Source organism: Eurytemora carolleeae, unplaced genomic scaffold (assembly GCF_000591075.1).
Source record: "Eurytemora carolleeae unplaced genomic scaffold, Eaff_2.0 scaffold1213, whole genome shotgun sequence".
Taxonomy (NCBI): Eukaryota; Metazoa; Arthropoda; class Copepoda; order Calanoida; family Temoridae; genus Eurytemora; species Eurytemora carolleeae.
Window position 1 is genome coordinate 78,382 of NW_019397100.1, and position 21,317 is coordinate 99,698.

The following is a 21,317-nucleotide window of genomic DNA, read 5'->3' on the forward strand; positions in this document are numbered from 1 at the left end:
CCATATCTGAAAAGTGTCACTAAAACTACGTCAACGTGTCACTTTCCAAAGAAAGAAAACGACCAGTTTAGTTAAACGCAAGGAGAATTGAATAGAAGGAGGGGGCGATTGGGTTTCCGTACACTTTGCTGTGACGTTTTTGGACTGCTGAAGAACTAGTTTTTGCTTAACAACAATAACAAAGGCAGTCGATCTAATGTAAACAAACATGAGTTAGTATACGGTGAATCTTCATCTAACGCCAGAGATGCACCAGATGTCTGTTTATCATTTGTGTTATTGTTTACAATCTTTATTATTGTTGTTACGCAAAAACTAGTTCTTCAGCAGTCCAAAAACGTCACAGCAAAGTGTACGGAAACCCAATCGCCCCCTCCTTGTATTCAATTCTCCTTGGTTAAACGTATTATACCACTCAAAACATAGATGCATAAATTGATAAACGTACATATATACCTTTATTTAATTAGAATAAGTTACAGAACTTAAATATAGATAGATAAATAGTAAAGATGGCTAGATTACATTGATAGATAAACATTTTTAACGATGGTAGGCGATTATGGCAATTTAATAAACACAAGTGATTTAAGACAAGCTTTTTAAATTACTAGCTTCTTTTTGTTTCCATGTTTTTGTGTATCCATGCTGTTTAAAAGCTTTATACAAAATTAAAATTGAAATCTAAAGTCGTTTTCATTATATTGATATAATCGCCTACCACCGTAGATAGAATCCTCTTTTCAGAACTTTAAGATATTAGAAGTAAAACATAGAAATGGCGGAGAAAAGAAGAAAAACCTTTAGTGATTCAAAAAGTTGTAGTTTAGGAACATATTCAATATTTGTTTACAATTCTTTCTTGAATTCATTCTTTTTTTCTTATCCTTGGACCCATCCTTCCATCCTTCATCCCTAAACATTCATTTTTCCTCAACTTATTCATATTTCCCTTGTTTTTCATCTTTTTTGGTTTCAAGATTCTATTTTTATAAACCGTCTGGTCTGGTGGTTTCCAGGTCATCAAAATATTATTCAATTTAATCCAGAAATTTCTTCCTTGGTTCAGTATACACCTTTTAATAAAGTGTTTTGCAACAAATTTAAAGAGATTGTTAACGTTAAATTCTATTTGATGTCCTTGTGAGTACAGAGAAATGGTGGTCACATGATACAAACAGAGCCACGTGACCAGATACTGCACTGACATTGGTGTATATTCTGGTCACATGATACAGATGTAACAATTATACTATCAATTATATCTGTTAATAATGAATAAGTATTATATTCAAATTATAATAGGAGCGTATCTGCATAATATCTATAGGCTCCTCTGGGTTATCTTAATTTTCAGATTCGTTGCGTATTTGCTGAATATGATCTGTATAAAACTTTTATTTCTATACACATCTTATATAGAGTTTTGGTATAACTTTTATATAACTTTCTCGAGACAGGGACATCAGATAGAACTAATATTGGTCGCGATTAACTCCTAAAATGTTTGGGTATCAGCCTATACCCCCTTTTCCCTTTCATTTTACCTTAACAGTCCCTCTTTAAATGTAAGCGCTAAGATGTTTTCATATTTGTTTCAAATCCACAAGATTTGTTATAGTTTGAAATGTATTAACCCTATCCCTGCTGGGGTACTTGAAAACCAGGATATGCTGGGGGGGGGGGGCAATTAAACCCCCCCCTCTAAATCCCATGTTTTATGTCCAAATATGACAAATGATACATCATTAGAAAGCTCTTGTGCTCTACTTTTAGAATCTGCAAAAAAATTTGCAAATTTGCAAAAATTGAATTTTTTATCGCAAAATCCAGTTATATAGTAAAAATGTTTGCAAAAAAAATTGTCCAAAAAATGAAAAATTATACATTTTTGCAAAGCCCTTGACCATGCCCTTTCAAATATGCAAAAATTTTTGCAAAATTTTAAATAACCTGATCTTTAATGAAGAAAAACTAAAAATGCAAAAATTTCCTTTGACAGGTTGTTTGCAAAAAATTTGCAATTTTTTTTCTCGCAAAACTTGTGCAATCCGTTTCCTTATGTCAAAGACTTTCCAAAAAGCTAAATTTGATCAAAATCTGACAAGTGAAAGTGGGTCAAAACAAAGATTTAGTTTGTTACAGGCAAAAGCAGTCATTCAGGCAGTGTGCCTGAGGACTCAGGCAGTTAGTATTAAAGCCCGGTTTTAGACCTAAAGGGAGGGCTTTGGGTATGTAAGAAAAGTCAGAAAATTTCAACAGCCTCAGACCAATACTTTTTGAGTTATGTAAAAAAAACTACAGGGGGGGGGTCAAATTGACCCCCCCCCCAGCAGGAATAGGGTTAAGTTGAGTGGTTACCAACGTAGATGTAACTTGATAAAAATGTTCAGATCCTTTCAGCACGCGTCTTACAGGTTTCTGTGATAAAAATCTTTAAGAATAGTTTTTTCTTTCTTTCTTACTTTCAAACTAATTCAGTGCATGAGGTTCTTGAAAATACAAATTCACTATTGCAAGCCAATTTCTTTCCTTTAGAATATATCAAATTCGTATTGAGATATTGAATTTAAAAATGTTAAAACCCTGAAAATCTGTTAAAACTGCGCGTACTTTATACATTATCATCCAAAAAAGTAACTTTTAAGTGAAAGTTTGCAAGTTCCCCCCCCCCAAATAAAAACCCTAGTTTTTTTTGCCCTAGATCATTCAATTTTCAAAATATTGCAAATATTATTTAGCTGTTTGTCAGTAACTATTTCATTTTTTATAAAAAATAATTCTCCATACAGTATCAGATAAATATTTTGCTAAATTTTGCTAAAACATGAAAACAGGAAATGAAGGAATTTTTTAATGTTCTTCGAGTAGAAATTTTGTTCTTTACATAAATGACATTTTAATGAATCGTTTTGATTTGCACTGTCACCTTGGATTTTGCAGTTTCGTCTGTTAATACAATATTAAGATAAATACTTTTGTGTATTTAGATACCTTCAGTTTACAACCTTTTTCGTTTAAAACATTCAATTGTCAGAGAAAAGGTTGGTTATTAAATAAAAAAGTCAACATATAAAAAATCTCAATAAATTGCAGGAAAGCTATTGTATAAGACGACCTTGTCACCTTACAGACGAAATATCTAAATTTAGAATTATATTTTTTATTGTTCAGGAAATAAGATAGTTGGGACATTGCACTCATTCTAAAACATTTTATCTATTTTTTTATCTTAGAACTCTGTACAGCTGTCTCTATCTGTCTATACAGCTGTTTCTATTTTTCTTCACGGCTGTCTCTATTACGTCTGTACAGCTGTTTCTATTTTTCTATACAGCTGTCTCTATTTGTCTGTATAGCTGTCTCTTTTTTTCTGTACAGCTGTCTCTATTTGTATGCACAGCTGTCTCTATTTGTCTGTAAAGCTGTCTCTTTTTTTCTGTACAGCTGTCTCTATTTGTCTGTAAAGCTGTCTCTTTTTTTCTGTACAGCTGTCTCTATTTTTCTGTACATCTGTCTCTATTTGTCTGTAAAGCTGTCTCTTTTTTTCTGTACAGCTGTCTCTATTTGTCTGTACATCTGTCTCTATTTGTCTGTAAAGCTGTCTCTTTTTTTCTGTACAGCTGTCTCTATTTTTCTGTACATCTGTCTCTATTTGTCTGTAAAGCTGTCTCTTTTTTTCTGTACAGCTGTCTCTATTTGTCTGTACAGCTGTCTCTTTTTTTCTGTACAGCTGTCTCTATTTTTCTGTACATCTGTCTCTATTTGTCTGTAAAGCTGTCTCTTTTTTTCTGTACAGCTGTCTCTATTTGTCTGTACAGCTATCTCTATTTGTCTGTACAGCTATCTCTATTTGTCTGTACAGCTATCTCTATTTGTCTGTACAGCTATCTCTATTTGTCTGTACAGCTATCTCTATTTGTCTGTACAGCTATCTCTATTTGTCTGTACAGCTATCTCTATTTGTCTGTACAGCTATCTCTATTTGTCTGTACAGCTATCTCTATTTGTCTGTACAGCTATCTCTATTTGTCTGTACAGCTATCTCTATTTGTCTGTACAGCTATCTCTATTTGTCTGTACAGCTATCTCTATTTGTCTGTACAGCTATCTCTATTTGTCTGTACAGGTATATCTATTTGTCTGTACAGCTATCTCAATTTATCTGTAAAGCTGTCTCTATTTGTCTGTACAGCTATCTCTATTTGTCTGTACAGCTATCTCAATTTATCTGTACATCTATCTCTTTTTATCTGTACAGCTATCTCAATTTATCTGTAGAGCTGTCTCTATTTTTCTGTACAGCTGTCTCTATTTTCCTGTACAGCTATCTCAATTTATCTGTAAAGCTGTCTCTTTTTGTCTGTACAGCTATCTCTATTTGTCTGTACAGCTATCTCAATTTATCTGTACAGCTATCTCTATTTATCTGTACAGCTGTCTAAATTTATCTGTACAGCTATCTCTATTTATTTGTAGAGCTGTCTCTATTTGTCTGTACAGCTATCTCTATTCATCTGTATAGCTGTCTCAATTTATCTGTACAGCTATCTCTATTTGTCTGTACGGCTGTCTCTATTTGTCTGTATAGCTGTATCTATTTGTCTGTACAGCTATCTATATTTATCTGTACAGCTATCTCTATTTATCTGTACAGCTATCTCTATTTATCTGTACAGCTGTCTTTATTTGTCTGTACAGATGTCTCTGATTGTCTGTACAGCTGTCTCTATTTGTCTGTACAGCTATCTCTATTTGTCTGTACAGCTGTCTCTATTTGTCTGCACAGCTGTCTCTACTTGTCTGTACAGCTGTCTCTATTTGTCTGTAAAGCTGTCTCTATTTGTCTGTAAAGCTGTCTCTATTTTTCTGTACAGCTGTCTCTATTTGTCTGTACATCTATTTCTATTTATCTGCATAGCTGTCACTAAGGTCTAAGTTAAAGTTTGTCACCTGTCAGACAAACTAATGAAGACAAACTAAGATTGTGTATTGTTAAATCTTCTAGAAGAGGAAAATATTTAAACAAATATTCCTGAAAAACGATTCCGAGATATCTAGGGTGTCCTAGATTGCGATATATCTAGGGTGTCCTAGATTCCGAGATATCTAGAGTGTCCTAAAAGTTCTCCGGAAAACCAAGAAGTTTCAATTCATCACTTTAACAAATTTTAGACACACTCTTTGCAGTTAAGTTTTCAGCCACTGCACTGTTGCCCTACTTGGTGTCAATAAACATGAGAATTAAGCGCCATCTTGAAATTTGAGTCATTTGTACGTGTGACAAATTATTTACAGGGATAAAAGAAAACTCCGAAATAGAATTAATAATGATGTATTTCGACAAAAAAAATGTAAAGAAAAGAAATTATTTTTTGCAATTAGGTGGAGAACATAAATTTGATGTTTGGTTAAGTGAATTGTTGTGTCCCATGCTCATAGGACTATTTAAATTCATTACTTGAGCCTATAAGTCGTCTTTCATTTTCAGAGTTTTCTGGTTATCATTTCATTTTTTATTTTATTTTGTTTTTTATGTTTTTCATTTAATCTTTTGATAGCATATTTATGATTTAGAAACGAAATAAACAAGTTTACTGGTGCAGGGAAACATATATGTTAAAACAACAACTTTAAAAATTCAGCACTATAGTTTCGGTAGAAGTAAATATTCCCATTTACTGTTTACTGTCACGATACAAGGATTCATCTCTAATTAGATAATGATATAGATAGAAAGATAGATGATACTGACATGCAATTTCTATTGGTTCAGAATAGACATCAAACACACGATTGAACCCTGATTGGATCAGTTGCTACTGGAATTGCAACCTAGTGTGCAGTACAATGGCAACCTAGTGTGCAGTACAATCGTCTTTAAAGTGTTATATTTTGTGGGTAACCCTGCGCAGTTACAATGTATAATAATTTATCTACACAATTGGTACAGTAATAACTTTAACAATGAGAAAGCTATAAAAAAAGACATTTCTCCAATTTAAACAGGAAAAATGTCACTTTTTAAATCTTAAAAATTCTCGTTGTTTTGTCTTAACAGGTGCCATTCACAACATTATGGGTGAATGCATACAATTATTGATTTTAAAAAAAAGATTCATTTGTACTTTTTAAACTCCTGTTCTGAACAATGGCCAATTTATTTCTTTAATCTATAGGGAAAATAATTTAAAAATTGAATTGTAAAACTGCAGACAGTGCGAATATTGAGAGATCACAACTCTCAATTGAGGAATACAACAGGCTTAGGTAATTTTTAAAGATTTTACAAATTATTTATGAGAAAAAACTCTTTCTTCTTTCTCTTCCTTATTTCCAGGGACCAGTTTGCAAATTGTGTATTCTGGGGACCACAGTACAGATTGTAAATTCTGGGGACTACAGTACAGCTAGTATATTCTAGGGACCAGAGTACAGCTTGTATATTCTAGGGACCAGAGTACAGATTGTATATTCTAGGGACCGAAGTACAGCTTGTATATTCTAGGGACCAGCGTACAGCATGTAAATTCTATTGACCACAGTACAGCTTGTATATTCTAGTAACCAGAGTACAGCTTGTATATTCTAGGGACCGAAGTACAACTTATGTATTCTAGGGACCAGAGTATAGCTTGTATATTCTAGTGACCAGAGTACAGCTTGTATATTATAGGGACCGAAGTACAGCTTGTATATTCTAGGGACCGAAGTACAGCTTGTATATTCTAGGGACCAGCGTACAGCATGTAAATTCTATTGACCACAGTACAGCTTGTATATTCTAGTAACCAGAGTACAGCTTGTATATTCTAGGGACCGAAGTACAACTTATGTATTCTAGGGACCAGAGTATAGCTTGTATATTCTAGTGACCAGAGTACAGCTTGTATATTATAGGGACCGAAGTACAGCTTGTATATTCTAGGGACCGAAGTACAGCTTGTATATTCTAGTGACCAGAGTACAGCTTGTGTATTCTAGGGACCAGAGTACAGCTTGTATATTCTAAGGACCGAAGTACAGCTTGTGTATTCTAGGGACCAGAGTACAGCTTGTATATTCTAAGGACCAAAGTACAGCTTGTATATTCTAGGGACCGAAGTACTGCTTGTATATTCTAGGGACCGAAGTACAGCTGGTATATTCTAGGGACCAGAGTACAGCATGTAAATTCTATTGACCAGAGTACAGCTTGTATATTCTAGGGACCGAAGTACAGCTTGTATATTCTAGGGACCGAAGTACAGCTTGTATATTCTAGGGACCGAAGTACAGCTTGTATATTATAGGGACCGAAGTACAGCTTGTATATTCTAGGGACCGAAGTACAGCTTCTTGGCTGAAGAAAAGTACAGAAAAGTTAACTAGATTACCAGAGTACATGGTCAGGTAAAAAAAGGATATCTTTAAATACTTAATTTAACAATGTTTTAAGAACGCCATTTTTTTATGAACGACAATTAAGAAGGAATTTATTAGCATTAGATACTTTTATTTCTTCCGGATGTTACTGTGAATAGATGAATGATATAAACCGTATTATTTACTTGGCAACACATGTATTTATGGGGGCCCATTTTTGTACATTTTTTTCTTTAACATATAGCTAGAGATACATATGTATTTTATCAATTTATTTTATGTTTGTAAATACGTGAATCAATTGTATTTTATCTAATAATCAAATAATTTTCAAAAACAATTGATTTATATTTTAGAACTGGAAGCTTAAAGAATAGGAAGATTTTCAACGAAAATTCTAGATTATCAGCCTTATTCACCAGAGGTTAATATTATTATCGTTATCATTACATTATTATCATCATTATTTTGGTAACTCTTGATATTATCTTGATTATCTCAATTATTTCTTAATTTCTTTAATTAGGATCTACTGATAATTTAGTCCGTTTCCACTCCTTAAAGCTACCTGCGGATTCAAGGCAAATCTGAGCACACATAAAAAATAAAAACTTATAATCTAAAACTTTCATATTTTTAAGTGAAAGAATTTAAGAATAAAATTTATTGTTAAGCTCTGACTATCAGTAGGAAGGAAGGAAGGGATACAACAGAACTAATTTCACAAAAGTTTACTGGGAAAAGAGAAGAAAGTGATTTAAACGCAAACAGTATTTGTGACTCGTACATAACTGAGTGTACAAGTGATATAAGTAAAGCTGCAGTACACAGAACTTGTCCTGATGATATTGTACTGTCTACCCAATCTCCTAGCTATGTACTGCAGACTGGTTGCTATTTATGGGCGGGAGGGTAAGTAAAATTTAAAATAAAATATTCTCTATTTTAAAAGGGGCCTGATCAGACCTAATTTTAAGTGAACCCTCATTTTCTATCTTGGAAAGTGCAAAATTCTCACAATTTCCTTCATAATCACTGCAGCATAAATCCGCTTTACAGAGAACCCACAAATGAAAATGTAGGCTCACTTGAAGTCAACTCAGCAGTTCCTAAAATTCCTCTGCCCCTTTAGTAAAAGTAAATTCAACCTATATGAAGCATAAAGTTTGACCGCGTCAACCTTGTTGCACCGGCTAGTCCTGTCCACAGAGCTAGGTACAGTACAAACTGGGATCGGACAGGTTGACCCGGCTCGGAAATTCAAATGTACTACGGCTGCCCGTGACATGTAGGCTAAATGTGTTATTTCCATTTAAAGCAATTGCAATTGCCTTATGTAGCTTTTTGAAGCAATTTCAAATAGTAAATTGTTTTAGGGTTTACCACAGAGACAGCTATATAATGCAACGAAGAGAGGCTTCCACGAAAACTAGAAGGTTACACTTAAATGTTTTCAATTAAAGAAAATGAAAAAAGAAATTAGAGAAAATTAGGTTAATCATTGATTTAATTGATATTATTTCTCTCTACTTCTCAATTATTTCTTACTTTTTATCACCAAGAGATTGAAGGGACTTTTGATGTATTTCAAATGCCTTCCCCCCCCCCATGCAATTTTTATAGAGAAACCACGATTTTAAATAGTCTAATTTCAACGAGAAAAACATGGATTTTTTAATGGTTTGATTGGCAAAATGTACATAGAGTCACTTTAATTATCAAAATGAAAAAACTGATCTAAATATTAAAATCGTGTTTAGAAGGAATGCAAGTGTGCGTGAGTGTTCAGTAAAGGCTGATGACGATAGGTCGGCTAAACTAGAAAGTGAAAGCAAGGCAAAAAGTAAGATTTTCTTCTAAAATTTTCTCTAATGTTGAAACTGATTGATACGTGGTGTGAAGTATATGTTAATAAGTTTCTTAACTACTGTCAAACACTGCAAGAAGATTAATTTCAGGGAGGGAGGTGGATCAAAATAGTGGGACAATGAGGCCTAAATGTATACAAATCCTGATTTTTGAAAATAATTCTTCGATAACTAAAATTTAAAACAAAAAATTGAAAGATCTTCTAAATATATATATTTACTAAGCTTTTTTTCGCGCACATCTTCTATTTAAGTTTGGCTCTCGCAGTTAGCATCTTCTGTACAGTCAAGTATAAAACAATAACAAAAAAAAAGTTCGCGGATCTACCAATATTTGTTTGCGCATTTTCAAGGTTTTACAAAAATCAAAAATGTTGGGCATTCATAAACCTTCCCAGACTAAATTTTGGCCCCGATCGGTTCAGACGTTTATTGGATACCGAACAAACAAACAGACACCCAGACACACAAGCAAAGTATATATATATAGAAAGAATTAACATAAATTTTTTTTTGAATTAATATGTGATTTATGGTTGTGAAAGCCATTATCATTATATTATGAACATTTCATGGTTATAATTATTTTGTAAATTGGGTTATAAATTCGTAAATTTTATTTTTAGAGATTCTATTATTAATATTTATTAATCTAGGATATTCTAGGATATTATATATTTATTAATCTAGGATATTCTGGTGATCTAGGCCGACCACCTGTATACCCACCAAGAAAAGAATCACTCAAATCTGATCAACAAAAATATAAAGAGGTACAAATTGATAATTTAATAACAATATGAATTTTTAGTAAAAATTATACATTTAATTAAAAAAAGGTTGGTTAAACCTTTTTTAAAAATGCTCTTATGTGATTTAATCATTACATTTCATATTTTTGCTCAAAATCTATCCTGAAATTGTAAAAGGGAGGTTTCAATCAATATTCAGCAATTCAGTTTTTCTTCACTTTTGAATCAGATGCTATTTTACACATTAAATTGAGCTTTTTTCTTATTTTCTTTTTTATACAATTTAAATATAAAAAAGTGTCTTGAATTATATAGCACTTTCTTTGATGAAACTTGACTTGAATTTTTTTCAACCCGGTTTGACAAACATGGATAATTTTACGCAAATTGTTGAAAATTCAGTTTTAAAAATCTTTTTTTTAAATAGAAAATATATGGAGAATTAGCCGAAGCAATTTACGAGATACCTTCAGATTGTTTTAACACTAGGTAGGGAGTAAATAATGATAAGTATTAAGTATTTTTAATAAATAGTCTTTCAGGCTTCAGCGCATGTTTTATTTTTGACAACAAATCATTTTACGTATTTATATCACATTACAGGAAAATAATAACAAATCTAATACTCTATTTCAAACTCAGAATTTTTGTGGATCAAACTGTGAAAGTTTCAAATATCAAAGTTTTATAGTTTGTTGCAAGTATTTTTCTACCTTTGGTCTTCAGTGTTCTTAATTGTTTTAAAATATACAAGATTCTGAATGTTGTTCTTTTTTCGTTACTAACTCTTGAATGTTTTTTAAGATACTTTAAGCGTCTAAATAACATTAAATGATAAAACAATTTTATATTGTTTATTTAGAGAGAACCAATACGAGATCCCATACTTTCCTCAGGACCAGAATCCAAGGTCAAAATGAAATCCTTCTAATACACCTTATAAGTTATAAGTTATAAGTTATAAGTCATAAGTCATAAGTCATAAGTCATAAGTCATAAGTCATAAGTCATAAGTCATAAGTTAAAAGTTATAAGTTATAAGTTATAAGATATAACCCTATTTTTTCAACTGATTCAACTTTTAATGAAAAAATGTTGTTACTCCTGGGTATCTTTGAGCGTTATTATTGACATTCATGTTTATAATTTCAAAAATGTATATCTTCGTTGTATATATTAATACAATGAAGATAAATTTTGATTTCTATTTTGATATTTACCAAGCTTTTAAACAGCAAATGATGCATTGCACATAATAAAGAGAAGCGGTCAATTTACAGCTTCTCAATGTACACTGTACACTGTATAAACTTGTAATTTGAAAAGAGCTGGTTAGAAATCAAAACTTAAATATAAAATTCGTCTTCATTGTATTGATATAAACGCCGATCAATGTAGGTTAACGATCCTTTAAACTAAATTGTGGATTGAATAGATCATTCAATCTACCAACTTAGAAATATTTGATGAATCCATATGTGTAACCCTGAATTAAAATATGATCAATCTATTGATTAAATCATTTGGAAAATTTGAGCCCATGTTCTAAAATCTAAAAAAATATTTAATTTTAGGTTACCTGACTTGGAAGAATTCAGGTGAAATTATTAATAAAAATAAATAATTATAAATTGGGACTAATTTTAATTTCAATTTGATGTTTCTGTAAACAAGATTTCATAGAAGCGTTCTCCGCATACATATAGAATTCTTTGCCTGAGCTGCCCAGGGTCAAAACTAAAAAAATAAAAAATTTAATAATTCAATTTGTTAATTCAATTATTATTCACCTCGAACCGAATTTAACTACAGGGTGTTCCAGGAAACATGACAGTAGCAAGACACCTTGAAAGTCGTCTTTAAACTTTCAATATTTTTTATGACATTCATGCAGTTGTCAACTTACTTTAACATATATAATTATTGAAACAATAACCACATAATTCTACTAGTCCTGGCATTTCCAAAAAGTGGTCTGCCTACCGGATATATTTCGAATTTCGTTCATATTTCAATTTTGTCAAATAAATCCAAAACTGTCGATTTTGAAAGCACAAAAAAGGCAGACCGCATTTCAGAAATGCCAAGAATAGAAATATTTCGTAATTATTAACTTTGGAATTTTAAATCTAAAATTAGGTTTATGAATAAATACTGCAAATTATTTCAAAGATCATGCAAAGATGACTTTTGTTTCGTCTTGCTACTGTCACGTTTTGCGGGGCACCATGTAGTTGCAAAGCCGATGACGTTTGTTAAAATCTTGCTTCATGCATTCAAATTTAAATAATGATGAGAATTTAGGTAGTTAATTGAAGAGTGAAGCAGTAATTTATGATTTGAACCGGCGGTAGATAGTTTAGAGACCTCTCTTTTTTTAACAAATACTCGGTCTTTATTATAATATAATAATATATAATACGAATTTAATTTTTTTTTTATTGATATGAAATATTTAAGAAAAAGTGTGGATTCAGTTTACTGGGATATGGGAAAGCCAGCAACAGGAAGGAAATGAATTGTTTATGTTCATTTTATCTTTGTTTCAAATGCAGAAAAATTTAGATTTTTTTTACCACAGAAAGACCCGGAATTAATTGACAGTTAATCAGACGATTTTACATTTATCTCTGGCAATTTTAAATGTTCGAAAAAGGCAGATCACATTTTGGAAATAGGAGGAATAGGGCTATTTTTTCTGATAATAAATTTCATCAATCATATTTAAAAAAATAGATTGTAAAGTCGTCTGATTAATTGTAAATTGATTAGCATTTCGCACTGTACTTATCAATACTAAGAAGACGACTTTCGATTTAGATTTTTGATTTCTACGAAGCTTCAAAACAGCATGGATTGGATACACATAAATATGGAAACAAAGGGAAGCTGTCAACTAACAGCTGTCAAATAACAGCTGTCAAATAACAGCCTCTTTTTGTTTCGTTTAAACCTGTAACGTGAAAAAACTTGTTTAGAAATCAAAACTTAAGTACTTAAGTAGAAAAGTTGTTTTTATTCTTTTGATAAGAACACCGACTACTGTAGCTGTCCTGAGAATCGGTAAAAAAAAGTATTATTTAGATCTAATTGTGAACTGCCCCTTTAGTTATAATTTGACCAGACCGGCCTACTTTGAGTGATTTGACCGGCCTACCTTGATTGATTTGACCGGCCTACCTTGATTGATAATTTGGGTCGAATATCTAGAAATTGACAAGTTACATTTTCTAGATTAAAGATTAAAGATTTTTTTTTTCTTGAGATATTCTGAAAAATTTAGATTCAATAAATCGAGAAGACACGATAAAAATCTAAAAGCCAAAAAAATATTAATTGATATGAAAAGTTAATCTATTTAAGGGGGTAATTTACAAATCTCGTTTAAGGTAAAATTTTGGACATATTTTTAAATTGATAATTTGTATCTAGGCCCAAACAATGGATTTTAAAAAATTCCTTTTTTCCCATATCAGAATCCAGAATTTTTGAAGCAAGACAAACAGAAATGCATCCAAGCAGCCATCGAGACTTTCAAACAAACCATCCCCAGGTTCAAGAGCCAGTTAAAAAAACAAAAGAAAACATAGAACAATCTCAATTAGAAAACTCGGCCCATTCTGGTGTTAAGAGGGATGAAAAACTTTTACTCGGAAAGCAAAAAGAAAACTTGTGCAAGCTTTCAAATTTGAAGGAAAACCATAAAGAGAACATGTTCAATTTACAACACCAACAAGAAGAAAACTCCAAATCATCCAATTCATCAGGAAAACAAATACAAAACTTGCCTTCTCCATTAGATAAACAAGTAAACTCGTCCTATTTGTTAGATAAACAAGTAAACTCGGCCTATTTGTTAGATAAACAAGTAAACTCTTTCTATTTGTTAGACAAACAAGTAAACTCGTCCTATTTGTTAGATAAACAAGCAAACACGTCCTATTTGTTAGATAAACAAGTAAACTCGTCCTATTTGTTAGATAAACATAAACTCTTTCTATTTGTTAGATAAACAAGTAAACTCGTCCTGTTTGTTAGATAAACAAGTAAACACGTCCTATTTGTTAGACAAACAAGTAAACTCGTCCTATTTGTTAGATAAACAAGTAAACACGTCCTATTTGTTAGACAAACAAGTAAACTCGTCCTATTTGTTAGATAAACAAGTAAACTCGGCCTATTTGTTAGATAAACAAGTAAACTCGTCCTATTTGTTAGACAAACAAGTAAACTCGTCCTATTTGTTAGATAAACAAGTAAACTCTTCCTATTTGTTAGATAAACAAGTAAACTTGTCCTATTTGTTAGATAAACAAGTAAACTCCTATTCATTGGACAGACGAGGGGAACATTTCTCGAATTTATGGAGAAAAGAAGAAAACTCGACGAATTTACCGATCAAACAAACAGAAAACAAATTATCAAAGTTTACCGAAAATGAAAGAAGTATTCTTGATGATCAAGTTTATCAAGATATTGATCTAGAGACAAAATCAGGATGGAGTGCGGGAGAGATACTCCAGGTAGAAAAGAAACAGGCTGACCTCCATCCAAAGAAAGACAGTGACACAGAAAGAGAAGGAGGAAGAAGAGAAGATACGCATGATGATGGGAAAGCAAGAGGAGGAAATTATGTACCTGGAGAAATGAAAATATTTCAAGAATTTAGGAAAAAGAATTTATGAACTTTAATTTGATTTCACTAAAGAATTTCTTATTTTATTTACATTCTAATTATAAAAAATGTTTTTTCTTAAATTCACTTTTTCTGGAAGATTTAAACGCATGCTAGAGTATAAGGAACCTCCTCCTTATTCAGAAACAGACAAACAGATGATACCTGATAGACAAACACGGATCTTAAACGGATCTACAGGGTTTTCAGACATTAGAGGTTCCAATTTAAAATCTAGAATGAGGAAGAGAATCGAGGATTTAGAAAATGAAAAGGTAGAAGAATATTTTTTAATATAAATCAACCTATTTATGAACTGGAACTAAAAATAGACTTTAAAAGATTTAAAAAAAGTCGTGCAAATGGGACATTTTTATTTTTCTTTTGTTGTCCTTTTCCTCTGTAATTTCAACATAATTTAATTCAAATAAAAAAATGTTAAATTTTTTTATTAGGCTGAATTAAGAATTTATATACAGTTAAACCCTAAACGACATTTATTAAATGTCGTCTTGACAATTTTTCAAAGGGTTTTATACTGTTCTTCGCAAATAGCCATGAGCTTCATATAATCATTTAATTAAAAAACTAAATTTCTGCAACATTCCATTACCAGAAAGTGAAGAATACAACATTTGATGAATTCTTGTATGGCTTATTTAGGGTTTAATTGTACTCTTGCATGCAAACATATAAATAGATAATATCAAATTCTGCATTTTTCTTGCATTTTAAAATCAATAATTTATGAATGAGAAAATCCGAGGAGAATGTATTTTTCAAAAGAATGAGATTTTAAAAATAAAAAATTCAAGGGGTTGATTTATTGATTGATTTTTTGATTAAATGACTGACTGATTAATTTATTATTTGATTAATTTATTGATTAATTGATTGATTTATTAATTGATTAATGAATTAATGTATTAATTGATTAATTTATTAATGAATTAATTGATTAATTAATCAATTAATTAAGAAATTGATTAATTGATTAATTATATTCCAGAAGAATGTTGAGCTGAAGACTATAGAAAATGAAAGATTAGGATCCCAGCTATCTACGCAGTTTCAACTCTACGCAGATACAAAAGAAATCAAACAATTTAGGCAAATCTCATTCAAGCAAAGTCTTTTACTCGCGATTAATGAAACTAATTAGATAAAGGTGGAATAATGAGTAAATTGTGAATCGATTGTTACTGTTTTTTTCTATATCTAATGTTTCTGTAAAGCATTAGCGCAGGTTAAAGATAGATCGACACCACTCAAATATTAGGCTTTTTGGATTTGTCAAATTGTACAAAAAATCTTATCATTTTATGTTTTTCCCTGGTCAAATATTGATTAATTCACGTTGAGAACTAAATCTTACGCGCACATACAAGAAAAATAATTTGAAGGTTATATATATATATCTTTATGCGTATAGAGAAATATGATAAAGCACATGGTCAGCTTCTCACATGGTCAGCTTTAGTGCTAGCACTTTTAAAGTCTGACCATGTGAGAAACTGAAATGTGCTTTTTGCATACATTTGTCTATGCACACAGAACTAAATAACTTATAAATCAAGCAAATTTTTTTTCTTTTTCTTCTTGAATGTACACGTTAGATTTTGCTCTCATTGTGAATTAACAAATAATTGGTTAAGTAACAATAAACAATGATTGTTTTTTTTTACAATTTGATAAATCCGAAAGACTTACTATTTGAGTAGTGTCGAGGGATAGAGATAAAATACATGAAGAAAAAATGTTTTTTGAATCTAAGCCAGCCATTACCGATGTAACTAAACTTTTACTAGTTGTTTAGGATTGATTGTTGTTCTTGATTTGGCTTAATAATAATAATAATTATTATGAAATTAAAAGCGCGAGCAAATGAAGATATAGAAAACTGTTATAAATGAAATTTTTTGTTTCCTAGTGTTCATATTCAGGAACTAGGGTCTGTATCCTGTCTTATACTAGGTATAGAAATGTACTTTATATTTTTAGTTTTTTAACTAAAATCTATTAAATTTTAGAGAAAAATATTTAAATTTTAATAATACTAATGTTTTAAAATTGGAAATAATCCTAATTTGAGATATAAAATAAAAAATTCATTATTAAGGGCCCACGTATGCAGCATGTTGCTAAAATATTTTTTTCTTCTTTATTGTCACAGATTTGGATTCCTTGGGAAAGGAATTGAGTCTTTGCCACAAACTCTGATTTTCTAACATCTATATCTTTGCCATTCAATGTCGTGGACCTTTGATATTTCAAACTATTAATTCTGCTAGAGCTTGTAATCTAAGTTTGAAAACTATAAGATTTACACCATCAGGTTCGATAGATATAGGGATTGGAAAGTTTTAGTTTGTTGCAAAGACTCAATTCCTTTGCTCATTTAAGAAATTGCAGAAAAAAATTCATGCGTATACTATCAAAAATCTACAATCAAAATTTAGAAGATGTAACATTGTGTTACGTGCTTTCTTTGCATTTATTCGAAAGTTATATTTCTAATTTTCCTCAATATAATTGACATGTTTAATGTTAACCTTGACCAAATTAAGGATTAGTGTGTCGGTTGGCCAAGGTGGAAAGCACATTAAAGGAATCAAATTTCTCCGATAATTTGGAGGAATTTCAAGTCAGGTATATTAACACGTCATCAAACTTACTTTTTCAATGTCATTTTTGAAATAAATTAAGAAAATCAAAATAATTATTTTTCTTTGATAAATTTCATTGTTTTCTCACGAAGACTTGAATATTTTGCAATTATTTGTTATTGTTTCTCTGGTCTGGTGTATGTCATCAACCAATTAACCAACATAAAAAAGGGTTTTAACTGCTCAATTTCAAGAATGATAGACTTTTCCTGAATTATACAAATAAACGCTTGTAAGTTGTAATTGATGAATCCTTTGTTTGCAAGCTGTTTTATGTTAAAGGGATATTAATAGAAGTAGCAGAGTATGAATATTCAAATTCAAATTTTTAGAAACCGCATTGGTTATAGAATATTCTAGATTTTCTAGGAATAAATGTGACGTCATCCGTGCTGAGTTCACGCAGTACGCTGGCGTACAATACATTTTTACGGCTTTTTACACAGCATTTAAGAGATAAATACACTGACATCTCTGTCCTTTCGATGATCAGTCAAACGATGAGAATCATGGGTTGTCCTTCAATAAAAGTTCACCTTGAAAAACGTATACTTATTCAAATCATTAAAATCCTTGTAAAATGTATTTTTGTTATCATTGATGAAGATCAAGTTGTATGCAATTAAATTCTTAATTCCCTCTAATTGTTTCTGCCAGGGTTGAAACAGTTTGGATATTTATAATATTTCTGTAAATATTACTTTAGAGAACGAAGAGATAGAATATTCCAGCAATTAGAAGAGGCTAGATGGATAAAAAGAAGCATTGGTAAAAAAACACAAAAAATATACTTAGAAGTGAAACTTAACATATATTCATTCAATTATGTAGAAAAAGTTCATGTTAACAAATTATCAATTATACAATCTGAAATTTATGAAATATTTAAAAAATTTCATTTATCATAATAAGATATTTTTGGCTCTTTACAATCGATTGTAAAGTGGATCTATAGGACACCCCAGAGTACAATACACATTACACCAAGACTTGGTTATCACCAATATAATAATGTAAAACAAATGTATGTATTGTTTACAGTAGTAACCAAAAAACAGTGGAATTATTGTTATTATTGTTCTTTTGTTAAAATTTCTATTCAGTCCATATAAATTCTAGTGTCGAATCAAATCTAACAAAAATCTTGCATATATCTGTTTTGGTTAATTTTGACACAGTTTTATATCAATTTCTCGAGATAGGAACACTTTTACTTTACAGTACCTTTAAGCATAGATTAATTAACAATAGCAGATGTTATACTAGATGTCGTCTTTTTAAGATTTAGGGGTTTTTCGTTCACAATAACCCTGAGGCAGAAGCCCAACGGAGTTACGCACATGCCGCGTAGAATGACAAGACACAGAGCATTCGGGGCATAGCTCCTTAGGGCCTCTGCCTCAGGGTTATTGTGAACGAAAAACCCCATAAATCGTGGAAAGACGACATCTAGTGTTCTATATGTATTTTTATTAATCTATGCCTTTAAGTATTTCATTGCTTGATTTATTCAGATAAGCGATCTAACAGAGTTGAATGCTGTGTAGAGAAATATTTAGGTAAGAAGAAGCAGAAGTTAATACAAATTATCATGAAGCAATTTAGAATGAATCAGTTATTAATTAAATCTTAAATTAACTTAAAATTTTTATTGGAAATCGGTATTTATCAAACTTTGAAATGATTTTATTGGCATAATAAATTTGACTTTTATAATTAAAATTAAAGTTCCGAAGTCCAACATATTTTTCAGTTTATAAGTTTCCCTTTTGGCGTCAAATTTTTAGAAATGGGTTAAATTGCTTTAGCCTTGATTTTCGAGAGCTTTTACCGAAGAAATATTTTTTTATTTATTTGAACAGTGTTGTCGACATTTAAGAACTGTAGGCGTCAAATTTATGGTTAAATTGCTTTAGCATCGATTTTAGAGTGCTTTTCCTGAAGAAATATTTGGTCATAGAGAATAAATAATTTCGGCATATAGGGTACACCAGAGACTCATTTTTATTCCAAAATATTTATTCATTTATTTATTTATTTATTTATTTAAGACATTTATAATTATACTAAAAGCAGGTTTACCCACACTACAATGGATAAGACTTCAAAGTCGAATGTATGCCATTTTTTCTTAACCCTATTATTAAGGCTGGGGGTCTGAATATATGTATAGCCGGGGGGGGGGCGTTTGGCGCCCCCCCTAGAAAAAGGCTTTAGAGAATAGGTATAGGGTTGAAATGAAAACTTATAGCCAAACCTTTTATGACTTGCTCGAAGAAAAAAAAAATTAGACCAATAACTTTAATAGTTTGCAGGGTGCGAGGGAGGGTGAAAAAAATGCCGAAAAAGGGTAAAAAAATGAAAAAAATATTTTTGTTTTGTTTTAAACAAATATCAAAGTGTGACACATGTTTCTACATGCATTTTTCAAGAGCTTTTCAAAAAGTTATGGGCTATTTTAGATTTTTTTTGTTCACAGACCGGACTTTTTTCCGCCCTGTAACAAAAAATCCTTTGAATTACTTTTCATTCAGCCTGTTTAGAGTTAAAGAAATAGACTTTTTGTGACAAACTTTGATTTTATTATCCCTATATCGTTGCAACCTAATGTAAGTAGACCTATGATATTTCAATCTATGAATTTTTTTAATAAAATAATCTCAAGTTTGAAATATTACAGGTTTACACTATGAGGATGCAAATAATTATGGGATGGAAATTTGTTGTGAGTGGCAAAGACTTGATTTGTTTTGTCTCTTCAAAAGTCAAAAAGTTAGCCTTTTCTTTAAAAACTATTTACCAGGGAAAAAGCAAATTAAACCCTCGGATCGTCATATTTTAATAGTTTTCAGTCGTTAGTTAGGTTTGTGGGTAACTTATGCAATTTATTTATTTTTACAGGTTATGAAGGATTGCTCTCTTACCAGGAATATATAAGGTATTCAACACCTGTATCCTTAAAATAGAAAAGTTAAATTATTCTACTTCCCTATTAAAGGATTTCAGTCATTGTCACAAGCTGATTTTCTAATTTTTATAATATATTAGCAAATCGATGTCACAGATATTTCAGACTATAAACTCTGCTAGATTTGATAATCTAAGTTTGAAATATTAAGGGTTTGCATCCTCAGGTTATCAAGATATACGAATAAGAAAATTATAGTTTGTGGCAAAAACTAAATTTCTTTTGTCCCTGCAAAATGGTTTCCTCCACAAGGAACAATGAAAATACTTTCATTTCCATTTTTTCTTTTTTTTCCTTGTGAAGGAGGAAAACTGCATAATAACATGTGTCGTCACAGCCAAGGTTATAATGCAAGGAAAGCTAATTGCAGTTGCTTATACTCTGCGTATATATTGAAAGAAGCTCTCTTTGGACGGAATTTGTAAACAAGTGTTCGTTTAGTATTCGAGGAGGTTAAAAGCGTTAACTTTTGATAATTTTACAATAGTTTCCTATGACCAGAATGTTTCATTAATTTTTTATGTGAAAGATGGATCCCATGTCAGACTTCGACATCCGCCTTGTGTTTACATGACCGCCCAGAGACAGTACACTGCAGTACAAAAGATGCGTACACCTCTGAAATAACTTTCCTTGCATTATAACCTTGGGGACAACACAGTTAATCAGAATTCTTGTATTCTTGTATTTTAGATGGAAACTGGATTATCTCACGGAAACAAGAGAATTAGAAGATAAACTTGAACTCAGTAGGAGAGAACTCAGAAGAATAGATGTCTTTTAGAGTTGAGAGAATAAATGTTTTCAAGAGTTGAGAGAGAATGAATGTTTTCAAGAGTTTTTAATAAATAATTGTTTTCTAGAGTTCAGAAGAATAAATGTTTTCTAGAATTCAGAAGAATAAATGTTTTCTAGAGTTCAGAAGAATAAATGTTTTCTAGAATTCTGAAGAATAAATGTTTTCTAGAGTTCAGAAGAATAAATGTTTTCTAGAATTCAGAAGAATAAATGTTTTCTAGAGTT

General features: G+C 31.0%; 1 protein-coding gene across 2 annotated transcripts; it reads left to right on the top strand.

Annotated features, from left to right (window-relative positions):
- The first annotated feature begins 706 nt into the window (after positions 1-706).
- Positions 707-21,116, top strand: LOC111711846 (uncharacterized). Of its 2 annotated transcripts, none has more exons than XM_023486307.1 (23): positions 707-830; positions 6,216-6,270; positions 7,321-7,392; positions 7,722-7,789; positions 7,892-7,946; positions 8,053-8,277; positions 8,742-8,801; positions 9,126-9,208; positions 9,924-10,006; positions 10,413-10,474; positions 10,848-10,895; positions 11,560-11,583; positions 12,446-12,492; positions 13,462-13,752; positions 14,294-14,654; positions 14,761-14,935; positions 15,670-15,770; positions 16,591-16,634; positions 17,228-17,309; positions 18,033-18,094; positions 18,841-18,885; positions 20,228-20,264; positions 20,988-21,116. In XM_023486307.1, the coding sequence occupies exons 1-23, from the start codon at positions 779-781 to the stop codon at positions 21,076-21,078; spliced, it is 2,223 nt and encodes a 740-aa protein (XP_023342075.1). In that variant the 5' UTR covers positions 707-778; the 3' UTR covers positions 21,079-21,116. The 2 variants fall into 2 exon arrangements, with proteins under 2 accessions (XP_023342075.1, XP_023342076.1); XM_023486308.1 differs by having other exon boundaries at positions 8,056-8,277.
- The last annotated feature ends 201 nt before the right edge of the window (positions 21,117-21,317 follow it).